This window comes from Python bivittatus, unplaced genomic scaffold (genome assembly GCF_059951505.1).
Source record: "Python bivittatus isolate LINGU-HERP-01145 unplaced genomic scaffold, Pbiv_v1 ctg000700_np1212, whole genome shotgun sequence".
In the NCBI taxonomy this organism is placed as follows: Eukaryota; Metazoa; Chordata; class Lepidosauria; order Squamata; family Pythonidae; genus Python; species Python bivittatus.
In genome coordinates this window covers 83,498,437-83,512,570 of record NW_028277098.1, presented here as the reverse complement: position 1 = coordinate 83,512,570, position 14,134 = coordinate 83,498,437, and the positions used below count along the sequence as shown (strand labels likewise).

At 40.6% G+C, this 14,134-nt stretch overlaps 1 protein-coding gene across 1 annotated transcript in view; it reads left to right on the top strand.

Moving 5' to 3' along the window:
* Positions 1-14,134, top strand: part of GDAP1L1 (ganglioside induced differentiation associated protein 1 like 1) — a 59,046-nt gene that overhangs the window by 6,328 nt on the left and 38,584 nt on the right. Inside the window, exons 2-3 of the mRNA XM_025167785.2 lie at positions 215-370; positions 2,774-2,915. Coding sequence (XP_025023553.1) covers positions 279-370; positions 2,774-2,915 — 234 coding nt within the window. The 5' untranslated portion in view covers positions 215-278. The remainder of the gene's footprint in view (positions 1-214; positions 371-2,773; positions 2,916-14,134) is intronic.

The window sequence follows — 14,134 nt, the reverse complement described above, 5'->3', positions numbered from 1 at the left end:
AGGTGTGCATGATGCTTTGAGTTCTTGGAAGAATTGCAGGATATAAAATCTGGCAGTCTGTGTGCTCAGGACTCAACATCATCTTGAAGACCAGAAAAGAACAGGAATGTCAAATTCACCCATTTGATAGACATTAGGTTTTATGATGCTTTGGAGGAAGGTGCCTTGACTAGTGCCCTTCCACCAATGTGGATCCTTATTCCTCCTACTGCAGAAGAATTCAGTCGACTTGCTGTTTCTGTATTCTTGGACTTGGGAATGTGAAGACTTGGTAAGTGATGGATGAAGAAAAAGACAACACCAGCAAAGAGAAATATCATCAGAGTAAAGAAGCTCTTGGTATGGATCCTGAGACAAGAAATGAGTTTCAGTGAGTAGCTAGTGGGGAGACAGCTATGAACATCCAAATTTTGGGCTTAGGTCTTTGTATGATATTTGGAGTAGATTCTCCTTGTGGCTGATCTTGTTCCCTTTGGATTAAGGGTTTAGCCTCCCAGGTCAGATTTTCTAGCCTTCTCTCCCTTGCCCATATCATTCTTTTGCTTCAAAAAGATTCTGTCCTCAGCAGCAGCGGGCTGCCAACTCTAGAAAGCAACCATTCTGATGCCTGGCAGTGGACAGGGTAGAGTAGATCCAAAGGCTTAGGCTGATCAGTTATCTATTCAAAGCTTTCTATTTGTATGTGTATGTATGTATGTTGGAGTCACACAGAGAAAGTTAGTTTATATTATTTATGTTTTTATCCATTGTGCATACTGGCTGGCAGCAGCTCTTCAGAGTCTTGAGTCTTTCTCATCACAATTTCTTGATTAACCAGGATATCTTTTAACTTGGGATACCTGGCAGTCCACATGAGTATGTGTGAAGCATATACTTTCCCCATAAGCTGTAGGCCCCATTGTAATTCTCCTGGTTTGTGGCCAATAGATGGATGGTAAAGACTAACAATTTCTGAGGATAATGCCAGGTTAGACAATTGTTCTTTAAGAAAAATGCATATCACAAATTAATGTCCTAAACAGAGAGCCAGTTTGGTGGAGTGGTTAAGGCATCAGGCTAGAAACCAGGAGACCATGAGTTCTAGTCCTGCCTTAGGCACAAAGCCAGTTGGGTGACCTTGGGCCAGCCACTTTCTCTCAGCCTCAGAAAGCACGCAATGGCAAGCCACTTCCGAAATCTTGCCAAGAAAACTGCAGGGACTTGTCCAGGCAGTCTCCAGGAGTCAAGACTGATTCAAAAGCACAAACAAACAAACAAACAAATAAATACATAAATAAAAATCCTAAATAACTTGGGATCACCAGGATAATTAAGCAGACTTTAAGATTGGTTGTTGAGACCAGACCCTGAAGGCTTTCCATTCTCCATCTGAAATAAGACATGGATTGATCAGAGAGAGAGAAACACTCAGACTCTTTTTAATACTCAAGCTTTAACTTCATGGAATATTATCCTATGCAATTTTAATGCTGAGCTGTCTTTAATATATTTTATAATGTGATGCTCTACTGTATTGTTTTCATTTTGTTGCTTTGGCTGAGCATAGTAAATAAACATGGTTAAATAAATAAAGCTTGCTGAACATCTCTAAGCCCTGGATTATCTCTCTGATCAGTCCAGCCATATTGGACTACAACTCCCATCCTCCCCAGACAAGTATGATCACTGACAGTATTTCTAGTAATGAGAGGAGCTCTAAGTTAGGAAGTCTCCACTAGCCCAGTATTTGGTGGTGGTGGTGGTGTTTTTTCCCTCCCTTTTAGAAGTTTCCTTACTTGAGAGTGATATGTTTTTTAAAGGCTAGATTGTCAACTTTGATTCATGTATTTAACTATGACTCAAATGCAGTTAGTATTTATCACAATAATATGAATTATTTGGCTTGTTATATAAGATCAAAGTCAGTCTAAAAGCATTGAGTCAGATGGCTCCAGAAGCTTTCAAGCATGATATAAAAGTAATAACTATTCTTAGTTCTTTCTTCTCCTCCTCCAACTCATGATACATTGCATCTAAGCATGGAGATTCCATTTAGCTTTCATGACTGGCAATTGTTGAGAAAATATTGTTGAGAAGTACCTACATATAAGTTCATGCATCTGGAGTCCCCATGTTTCCTACACACAGCTTGAAATCTGAAAATTAAAAAAAATGTTCCAAAATCACATTGCAACTTAGCCAGACAGCATAATCTGCACATTAAGCAGAAAGTATTCATAATCTGAATAATCAGTCTTTAGGACTGGACATCAGAATTCTGGATCTGGTCATAACAGTAGAGCGATATCCTTCATTTCCATCAGTTTCATCTATCTGGACACCTGATTATTCAGACATTTTAACTTATACCCCCCACAAGTCATTCTGATCAAGGAGGCTTACAAAATGCACTCTCTCCAGTTGTGTGCTGACTCCTTCGTCTGTCGCCAGGTGGCACAGAGAGTCTATTGTGTCTGTGATTGGCACAATGCAGCGCATCAGTGTTCTTTCACTGCACCCTTTGCATGGTTGTATAGGAGCTTAGAGAGCCCAGCTATACTCCTTCTTTTCTTGTCAAAGCAGTGCTGCTTTGGATCCTGCTGACCTGGGCTCCCTATGCCAACCCAGACAGAGTAATGAAATTCCACCCTCTTGGCTCCAGCCACAAATGTATTTCTATGAGCCCGTCTGATGCTCTGACTGTACAGCAGCTGCAGCTTTCTTTTTCTTCTCTTCTTCCATAATCTGGGGCTGTCATGGCGACTCCCAACAATGTTACTCCCACCAACTGCAGCTGGTGGCCCATTTCAGCGCTGGAGAATGATGCAGGCAAATCCATGGAGGTTGAGGAGAACCAGGATCCGACACACCCTGCCTTCAGGTCCAAGGACAGACTGGTTTTGTATCATTGGACCCAATCGTTCAGCTCACAGAAGGTAAAATGCTTCATTGGACTCCAAAGAAGGGGTTGCTAGCCAATATGATTTCCTGCACATTCTGGGATGTTAAGATTATGAGGCTGGGGGCAGGGGGGAAGCTGGCTGCTTTTCCTGGGGGAACAGTTGGAGAGAGGGAGTCGAAGCAAATGTGTATGTTTGGTCTCTGCATTTCTGCCATTGCAACAATATTTGCCAAACACGGGAGGAAAGGAGCAAATCTGTCTCTGTCTGGTTTGGGGGTCAGATTTGCATGATGTATATGGAGAGGCCTTTGTTTTACAGCTTGTTTCTTTAGGCTCCTGAATGAATGGGGAGAGAGAGAGAGCAGCATAGAAAAATGAATCGTTTGCAGGTAAAGGAATAGAGGCAGGCATGTTAGGACCCGAGTTCCTGTATATACTTGTGAAAAGGTCTAACTGTCCCCAACCAACCCTTTATTTCTGACACTGCAGCACTCGTAGGTGCCAGGCTATTTCTTGGACCCAAAAATCTGTTCTTGGTGCTGTTCGGTTCAGGGATTTTGTTACAAATGTCGAAGGCAGAGGCACTTCCCTTTGGGTATCCTGCATGCTTCATGCCTGACCTTTGTTTTGCACAGCCATACATATGCAGCATACACCAGCCACTGCCCTGGGATTCGTAATATATGGGAGCTGAGTTATGCATAGGGTCAGTTGCCTCCCATGATAGGATCATCCTTTGGGGGGAAGGGGCCAGCGGGCACGAGAGAAACCTTTAGACCCGTGATTCATAAGGGCTGTTTTGCATTTCCTGAGCTTCCAAAACCACCTCAGTCTTTCTCTTCCTTTCATTCAGAGTGCCTTTGTCTCTTTTTCTTCCATTATAAGACACCTCAGTTCAAAGGTTTTCTTTATGTCTTTGTCTCTGTGTCTGGGAAGGAAACAGTTAAGGAGCTACTCATACATGCTTTTCTACAACTAATCCAGAATTAGCCCCACCTCTGTCAGAATTCATGGGGCTCCACAGACAACAGATTGAAGAATTAAAGAGACAGTACATAACATGCACCACTGCCTTCTGACAGACCCTCCCCCCTCCGCACACACATTGGTAGGGATGACGTGTGTGTGTGTGTGTATTTCTTTGAATTGCTTAGCAAGAATTCTGTCTGTCCTGAAAAACAGATGTTGAGTTCCTGATGCACTTTTGGATTATGCTGCATAAACATGACATATATAGCACATAATATGGATTCAAAGTGTGTTTCAGATCAGAGTTCTCTTTATTTAATTACATTAGCAGCATTAGAACTTCGCCCACAATATTTACAAAGTCTCCCTCTTTCAGCACCCTGTTAGAGTGCAAAAGTTATACCCGGGCAGAATCAGAATATTTGAAGATGTTGCTTCTTTTTCATTCCTCTCCCCCCCCACACACACACACCCCATGGTGTCTGCTAATAAATACAACAGATTATGTACAAGGGCTGTGGACAGACTTCTGAAAAAAGCTACCAAAATAATAAATCCCACGAAACTCCTTCTTTCAGTACCATGGCCAGGGCATAAAATGAATTTGTTCGTACATAAACCAATGTTCTCTAACAAATAGAGAAGAAAATAGTTCTTTCAGTAGAAACAATCAAATCCCCCCCCCCTCGCTCTCTCTCTCTGTTTATAGCCAATTCTCCATAGATTATTCCCACATAAGGCAGCTGAATTTTTGTCTCAAAAACGATTGGCTTCTACAACCACCAAACCCAATGCTTGCAACAGAAATAAACTATTCCAATTATTTTAGAACCATAACATGTGTTTAAATATTTTGTACAATCTTCATGGTTGTACTATCTAGCTTGAGGAATATATACTTTGGGGATCAAGAACTTGGAAAGAAATATGGCTACCAATGATGAGTGAAAGTAGTTTTATATGTACAAGAATTATAAGAAAGATTTGAAAGCCATGTCAGCTGAAAAGGCCCACCACTGGTATTTGTTTTCTAACTTACCAGAAACTTGCAGCAAGCTTTCAGGGAATTCCAGGAAATCAAGATTCTGGGCTTCAAAGCGAGAAATGTAAATTTCTCACAGTTTCAAATGTTTCACATTAAATGCCCCATTCATAAGTAAGCAAGAAGGGATATGCTGTGTTCAGGTACATAGTGCAAAGCTATAGAGAAAATGGCCAAGAATTATTTCCCATGTCCACAGAAACTAGGACAAGAAATAATAGATATAAGTTACAGTTACCTAGATTTTCTTTAAATATAAGGAAAACTTCCTGACAGTAAGATCTTTATAACAGTGGAATAGTCGGCTATGGAGGCTGTGGTTCTCCATCTCTGGAGATTTTAAAGAACAGCTTGGACAGTCACCTCTCTTGGCTGGTTTAGTTGGTTTTCCTGCACACTCCAAAGCAGTGTTTCTCGACCTTGACCACTTTAAGCTGTGTGGACCAACTCCCAGAATTCCCCAGCCAGCTTTGGACATGTCCTGGGGATCCCAGTACTAGTATCCTTCCATTGCAAAAACTGGCCATTTGTTTGAACTCTCTGTTCTGTAATCAGCTAGTCATCCATAAGAGAATCTCTTCTTTTACTCCATGAAGTTAAGTTTGTTTAGATGAAGCCTATGAACACATTGGTTGAAACACTCAAAGTACCATCTAAAAGAGTAGTGAGAAAAGGCTTACTTTTGCAGAAATCATGTTAATTTTTCTTTGGCAAGATCTATCTAATAATTTTATTTTGAATAATGCTTTACCAAACCACCCAGGGCAGATATTAAGCTGTATTTTCCTGAATCTCCCAGAGATCTTTTAAAATAATTGTGTTATAATATTTGAGTCTTCTGATATAGCACCATGTAGTTTTTTTATTATTGTTAGAAGATCAGCAATTTCACACTGGAGTTCTTTTAGAACTCTTAAATAGTTCGAGTATAAAATAGTCTCATCTGGACTTGCTATTTACTTGTTTTCAGTGGTGAATAGGCACTGAGTATAGCTGTACAACCTGGTGCTTCACAGGTTACAGCACCTCTTTTGCCAGAACACACAGATCACCCTGGAGTGAGTAGGATCAATGTTTCTGGTTCTTTTCTGGGTTTTTTTAAAAAAAATTTTCTCCCAAACACCTGGAAAACAGAGTAATTTTCTTCATGGTGGGAAATTAAGGTTTAAAACAGTTTTTCCCTTAAAACCTGCCAACCCAATAAAATAGAGCCCAAAATTATGGATCACCCTACTCTAGTGATGTCATTATATCAGCTGCCACACTTCCAATCATCATGACAGGCCACTTAAAAAAAAAAACAGTTTGTAGTCATAAGAAAGTTTCTAGAACTTTGTCTCTACTATAAAGCTCAGATTCCCTAAGATTATCAATTCAGGCAGTAGATTTGCCTTACACTTTCTATGACAATGAAGTTACCTTATACCTTCTATGACAAAAAGAGACAAATAATTATTTTAGTTTCTTTGAAATCTCCTTATCCTCCTTTTCTTCTCATTCAGTGTTCCAACTGTTCTAAATCTTTTGAAGTTTTAACCATGTTTTATTGTCGATACTCATTAAACCAGCAATACGCTTCTCATTGCAATGCTTTTCTTTGGTGAATGTTTAGATTCCTTTATACTACCCTGAGTCAACAAAAGCCTTTCTCTTTTCTCTAACACTTTTCTTGTTAATGTTTATTTACCATGATGGAAACCTCTTGGAGTTGGTGATATAGTTTCTGACCTGTAGTGGATATCCTAGCTGAGCTTCTGCATTTTCAAGCCTCACACATTCAGACTTCTCTCCTTTTGATATCTCCCTCATTTCTTTCTCTCTCTTAAGATTGAATATTTTGTTCATGTGATATGTATATTAAGATACACACACACACATACACACACATACATACACACATACATACATACATACATACAGTACTACCTTGGTGGTAGTGATAACATATATAATGTTACCCATAACAATTCTGTGTTGAAGTCTAACACTTTTGAAGTTTCTAGTTTGCTTGACACTTATGTCCTTGATGTACACAGCCACAAAATTTCCATATGCCCTTACCTGTATCAAATTAATTTTACATCCTGTCTTTCCTCCAGGAGCTGAAGGTGGCATACAGAGCACTCCCTTTACCATTTTTTCCCCAAATGTGTTTGGGCTGAGAAACTGACCCAATGAATTTTCTTGGTTGAGGATGGTCTTGAACATGGATCTCCTTGGCCCCAGTACAACACCTTAGCCAGTACATTATAGTGACTCCACAGAATTTGTATCCAGAGGTGACTGTGAGTGCTTTCACACAGCCATTGGTCTTGACCTCCCCTGCAAATACATGCTGCTATGTGAGTTGCATCACTGATGGCACTTTCTTTGCCTATGTGGCCAGTTGTGCTCCATCCATTTGGTCAGTGGGACGGGCAAAACAAGAGAGCCAACCACTGTCCCCCCATCCCACACTCATTATTTCCACTCCATATTCTGCTGTGAGAATATTGTGCCCCCACCCCAACAGTGAGTTCCTGCATGGGAAGGCAGCAAAACCATCCCTTGGAGCAGCTGGAAGGATGGGGGAACAGGGGTAAACTGGCTCATGGGGGAGCCAACAGTGCCAAAGTAGTGGACGTTACTGGGTGATCAAAGCATGCCCTTTTTTATATGTATGCAATATGTGTGACCCACATTAAAAAAAGGACAGGGCTTCATCACCCAGTCGTGCTCACCATTTTACAACTGGTGAAATACCACAGCCTTTGGCTGCAGGAAGGAGAAGACAGCTCCCTAGAGGCAGGATGAAACAGAAGTTCCCAACAATAAGAAACTCAGCTGCGTGCCCTGAAGCTTCAGACGAAAAACTGCAAAAGTATCTTGGCCACCTTTCCCTTGAAGCTAGAGCTGAGTCGATAATTAATTGCCTCAGTTTCCCAAGTTGCACCCAAGCCCCACAGTATTGTGAGACCCTATAGGAGGGGAGTAGGGCACTGATCCCCAACTGACACATTTCCTTCATATGGCCACATTTAGAGGCTGTCTCCTCTAAACCACTTTTCCATTATGCTACCGCTCCTATACAAAATTCCCTGTTTGCTTTGTCTGTTCACTCACTCTGGATTTTATATTATTGTACCTATTGATAACAGTCTGGATTTTCAGGTCGCAAGTAAAGCCATGCCCATTCTTCATTTCTCTGCTCTATTTCCCCCCCAGAATTTCTAATTAGCCTGAACAAAAAATATGAGATTAAAGTCCCTGAGGAAATTTTATCAGAGCTCTTTTGTCTAGAGTGTAATCTAATATTCTTCCTGCATATTATTAGCTAATTTGAGATACCCAAATTAACATGTATTGGACAATTATTTTACTTATTAACTAGTTTAGTTTGGAAGCAAATTAGCATGTGCTACTTTTTCTTTGATTTGGATGTTCTTCCACCTCCACAGCTCCTCCCTTCCCTTCCTACCTTGATGCCACCAACACCATGAGGTTCTAAGAATTAGAGAGAATTGTAAAAGTATTTGGATAACGAAAAGCTGAATAAAATGAAATTATGATAATAGCATTAATGACAGTCTCATTCATAGCAGTTTGCACGAAGCTGTGTTGTGAACATGTAAATGCTTTCCTTGTAACCAGCAGAGAAACTGCAGATCTGATCTGGTTGCAAACACTTCTCCCTCTGGAGGAAATTTTAGTAATGGGTTGAATTAGGCCAGGGAAGGGATTTGTTTATTTATTTATCAAATTTAAATAGCCATCCATTGATCCCTCAAAACTCTGGGCAGTGAATAAATAAAAATATCATCAATCCAAAAGGAAAAAAGGAAGAAATCATTGGAGGCCCCTAGAAAAATCTCAGTTGCCCCATATCACTTATACCCATGCCAGAACTCGAGTAACTAACTTCCTGGCCCCAGTGCCTGGGGGATGTCTATGACATTTTCAGATGACCCAAAATAGGGTTGGGTAGTACCTCAGTTACTACCTGGCTAATGCCCCAGTTGAAAATGTTATTGATGGATAAAAGATGGAATAGATAACCAGCAGCCTGACAGTAGCAGGCAGACTCAGAATCCCCAGTTTGTGGCCTTGGAAACCATGAGTGCTGAAAACTGAAGGTTTAGTTTCCTTCCCTTTGGAGATGGGAAATAAATTGGAAGCTGTAATGCATAGTCTAAATAAGCATAACTTTGTTAAAACAAAAGTTATGCTTAAAAACAATCCTCTAACCCAGCCCTGCCTCCTTGTGTGTTTGTTGTCCCATGCACTTCATTGCCCTCAGCTCCTTTCCCTCCATGTTAAATGCGACCCTTGGCTACCAAAAGGCTGCCTAACTCTGGCTTAGAGAAATAGGCTAAAAATAACATCATCATCATCATCACCACCACCACCATCACCATCATTGAAATGTAGAGGCAAAGGCCTTCACTTAGGAAAAAAAAAATCATACCCAGCTATAGGATGGATGTTCCTGGCTTAGTAACAGTATTTATAAAAAGATCTTGGAATAGTAACTAATTGCAAACTTTATGAGTCAGCAGTGTGAAAAAAGTCAAAGGCAGTGCCAGCCTGCAGCAACAGAAGTATGGTTTTCAAATCATAGGAAGTACATGTTCCACTGCATACTTTATTGGTCAACCCGTACCTCAAGCATTGCATCCACTTCTAGGCATGACACTGTAAGGTTTCAGAGAAAGTGGGGAGGTTCAGGGAAGGGCAATGAGGCTGATGAGGGACTAAAATATAAATCCTATGAAAGAGGAGGGAAGAAAGGAAGGGGGATATGGTAGCCTCCTTCAAATACCTGAAAGAATGTCTCAGAGAAGGTCAAGTCAAGTTCTGTATCATCTCAGTGTGCCAGACAAAGAATAATGGATTTAAGTTTCAGGAAGTCAAATTCTGGCTGAATGTCAGGAAAGTCTTCCTCACAGAGTGGTTCAACAATGGAGCTACTTACTCCAAGGTGGGCTCCCCTTCAATGCAAGTGGGCATCCATCTGTCAGAGATGCTTCTGGCACTGGACAGGAGGCCCCTTCCAGTTCTACATTTGTTCTATGATTCTAAAATTTAGTTTACCACTGTTCACATTTTCTGATGGCATATTCCATTTAATTTGAGTAAAGGTAGTGAGTGAGAACTGGCCGTTTCATGAAGTGCTGTCAGTTTTTTGTGAAAACAAGTTGCTGGGATCTAAATGTCATACATGTAAAATTAAAAACAATCAGGAGGAATGTGGATGAAGGTTGAAATGAACTGAGGAAAGGGTTCAAAGGCATTTGCATCAGCTTAAGAAATTCAGAAGATTCCTGCCAGATCCAATCAAGGCACCATCTAGTCCACAATTCTATTTATGGCTGGTAAATATTTCCAAAAAGCCCTCAAACAAATAACAGGTTTCTCCCATTGTCCTACAGGTCACCAAGCAACTAGCTATACTTTTTGGGGGACCATGAAGTCTATTTATCTATCATGAACAATAACTGCTGCTAAGGCTCTACTCTTCCACAATTTGGCTAAGACCCTTTCAAAGCAGCACATTTCCATAATTTAACTATGTGCTAGAAATCCTTTCTTTCATTTGAATTTCATGCCAGCCATGTTATGGTATAGAAGTATTGCTAAAGGAAGCTGAATGAAGTTCTGCTTGGAAAATGCACCTCAACATCTGCTTTGGTATAGAGGAATACAGGGAGGTAGGATGGAATAAATTCTAAAATAAAATAATTGGAACAAACATTTTAATGAATGTCACTGGTGTTCATTTTTGATGCTGTAATTTGGAATTCTACAAGTCCACACTATTCTTCATTACCTTTATTCTTCATTATCAAGTATAAGATACATTGAAATAGGTTTAACTGATATGAAGGGAGATTTGAATTGAGCATCAAGAAAACATCACAACAGTAAAAGCTGTAGATAGTGGAACCAGTTCCCACCCTCATCCCATATGCTAAAATAGAGGCTGAACAGCTGGCCATCAGGGATGCTTTAAAGTAGATGGGTTTAGACCCAATAGCCTAAAGGTCCCTTTCAATTTTATAATTCTCTTATTAGGTATGCATGACAAACATCTCTATTCAATATATAATTAATCTCAATATCAGTTCTTCAGGGAAATTGTCACCTCTCAGTAAGGGAAATAAAAATACAAGGAGGAAAGTGCTTAATTAGTTTCAATGCCTTATCCTTAATTATATCCTAAATTTACAGCTCTGTGTATAAATTAACAGCTAATTTTATATGCCTAATTTAGTTTTAGCTTTCTAGTAAACCAATCCCTTATTTCACATTAGGCAAGCTATCATTTTAAGAACATTTGATAATAATGTGTTGTAATCTATACCTTGATATTTGTTAACGCTTGGGACTGAAATAGTCAATGTTACTTATGATTTGCATTCAATGGGATTTTATTGCTTATCATGGAAATTTTTTAAAAAAATGTTTATATGTGTGTGCAAGCTAATGGCTGGTTTGATCTGGAGGGGTTTTTTTTTTTACCCAATACTGTTGCGGGCGGTTGCTATGACTGCTTAATGCAAATAGAAAATGTGAAGCATTGGAGATATGCTTTATTTCACTTTCTTTTGCTTCTGCAAATGCTTCTAGTGTTTTTTGTACTGTGTTACAAGGCATAGGTGTATTACAATTTTTTAGGATTTTGAAGCCTTGAGAAACCACTTCTAATTCTACTGGCCAAAATACTGTTAACATATCATCTATTTACGGCCATATCAAGATCAAGAAAATCAGGGTCTACAATAGATAGGAATCAGAACCTGAATGCATAATTAGCAAAGCATATGTTGTTTATTTATAGCAGCACTGATTGTACTCCTTAGAATAGATTTCCAGGAATGTGTGAAACCCACAACTCCCAGAATTCCTAGTTAGCATCTGTCCTAGAAATTTTGGGATTTGCCGGCTTGACATATCTGGAAGGTGCTAGGCGCTGTAGAATGAATATTTATTTATTTATTTATTTATTTAAATGTGGACATTGCCCAACTCCAATTGACTCTGAGTGGTTCACAAATAACTTAAAAGCCAATGCAAAGCAAAAACAAGATAGGATCCAGGCACAATATACAAACAGAAAACAAAAATAACAAACTTACCTAAAGGGCCCCATCTGTCTCACCCTAGGACCTGGGAAAACAGCGATGTCTTCAAGGCTTCATGGAACACAAACAGGGTGGAGCCACATAGATTTCCAAAGGGATTTCATTTTAAAAAGCAGGCACCATGACAGGGAAGGTGTGCTTCCTGGGTCCAGATAGATGACATTGGTTAATTGAAGGGACTTGGAGCATGCCAACTCTGCCAGCACCAGGAAGAAACCATAGGAGATAGGGGGTCCCTCAATTAACCTGGCCCTATGCCTTGTAGGGCTTTATAGGTAATAATCAGCACCTTGAATTGTATACAGAAGCAGACTGGCAGCTCATGGAGCAGAGGTCTCACATGGGCATACCAAGGCATGCCCATCACTGCCTGTACTGCTGCATTCTGAACCTGCTGAAGCTTCTGTGTGGTTTTCAAGGGCACTTAAAAGACATTATAGTAGTCGAGCCTTCAGGTAACTAGAGCATGAGTGACCATATGAAGGGCCTCCCAACCCAGGAAAGGGTGCAACTGGTGCACCAGAATGGAGCTGACCAAAGGCCCCCTTCGCCACAGCTGCCACTTGCTGTTCAAGCAGGAACTGTTAGTCCAAGAGGACCCCCAGATTGCACACCACTCTGAGTGGGGAAGTGCTACCCCATCCAAGAGTATGGATGGAAAATCCTCAGATCCTGGGGGGCCTAATATCCACAGCCACTCAGTTTTGGCAGGATTGAGTTGGAGATAGTTCCTCCCCATCCAACCCCACACAGCCTCCAGGAACTGGGACAGGACCTCAACGGCCCCACTCAGACCAAAATCAGTTGGTTAAAATTACAAGGAAGCCGACTCAGGATCATCATCAGGAGGAACTTCCTGACTGTATGAGTTGTAAGCCCATGGAACAGGCTGCCACATTAAGTGGTTAGTTCTTTCTCATCTGACATCTTCAAACAAGCTGGATGGTAATCTGTCAGAGATGCTGGAGTGGATCTCGAGTAGAGAGTTAACTATATGATCTTTAAGATCCCTTCCAACTGTACAATTGTATGAATCTGTGAGGCTATTACTCTTATTCTTCTATCTTTATTTCTCAAAATTCTCCTGGACTAGGCTCCAAACTAGATAATAACTGCAGTTTCAAAACTGTACCATGGATCTTTCAGTCCCCTAAAATGGTTTGCTAATCAAACATTTATCCAACATTTACTTTTCTAATTTAGAGTTCACTTTTAAAGTAAATGGGGCTTCATGACAGAAACAAAGGCCATCAGATCAAGGATAGCCCTGCTGTGAAAGAAAAGCCTTGGATTTAGTGATTGGCACAATGGCTGACCAATAATACTACCCAATTTCAGTTTGCATCAGCAGGGTTCCCTGAACTTGATCTGGAAGGAAAAGTGACATACATAAGAGCTCTTCCACAAGGGGCTGTGGCACTCCTATGCTCCAACACTCAAATGACACCATCCTCCTTAGAAAGTTCAGTTCTCCTGCCCTAAATCTCAGAAAGCAGAATTTCCTCTTGTGATTATAGATGTTAAGTGTCTTGCATCATTTGAGCTTATTGACAGGGAGCTCTCCTATTTCCAGGAATTCCAGTTGGGGCTGCCTCCTGGCCCCATGGGCTTCTCCCCATCCTCAGCTAAGATGGCTACAGAGCATGCCATGGTGCACTCATGCTGAGCATTAAGCCTTTTGCAAACAAGCATAACAAGTCAAGGAGAGGGGAAGGGCACTGGCTGGAGAGCTATTTCTATGCTCTCTTTTTGGTTGGGAGTGTTTTGAGTGGGTGATTCTGGTGGCCACATGGAAACCTCCCTTTTCAAACTGTACAGGGTGCTCTTCCATCTTATTATGATTATATATTTCTGTCCATGCTGAATACGTGTTAAAACTAGCATCTTGTGATGTGGAGATGGCTAAGCTTCTCCTTCCTTGCCTTGCTTGCAGAGTTAGCCAAGTGTGCATTTCACAATGAATTTCATGATATCCTCAGCCGGTCTTTTTGTGAGATTTTTATCATGTTAGAATGGTAAGAAAGCTAATCTTGCACTATTTCCAAACACCTTGTAACCAATAGGAGTTTGAAGCCAGCAATGCTGGGGTCACCGTATAAATAACACTTAGCCCAGATAATA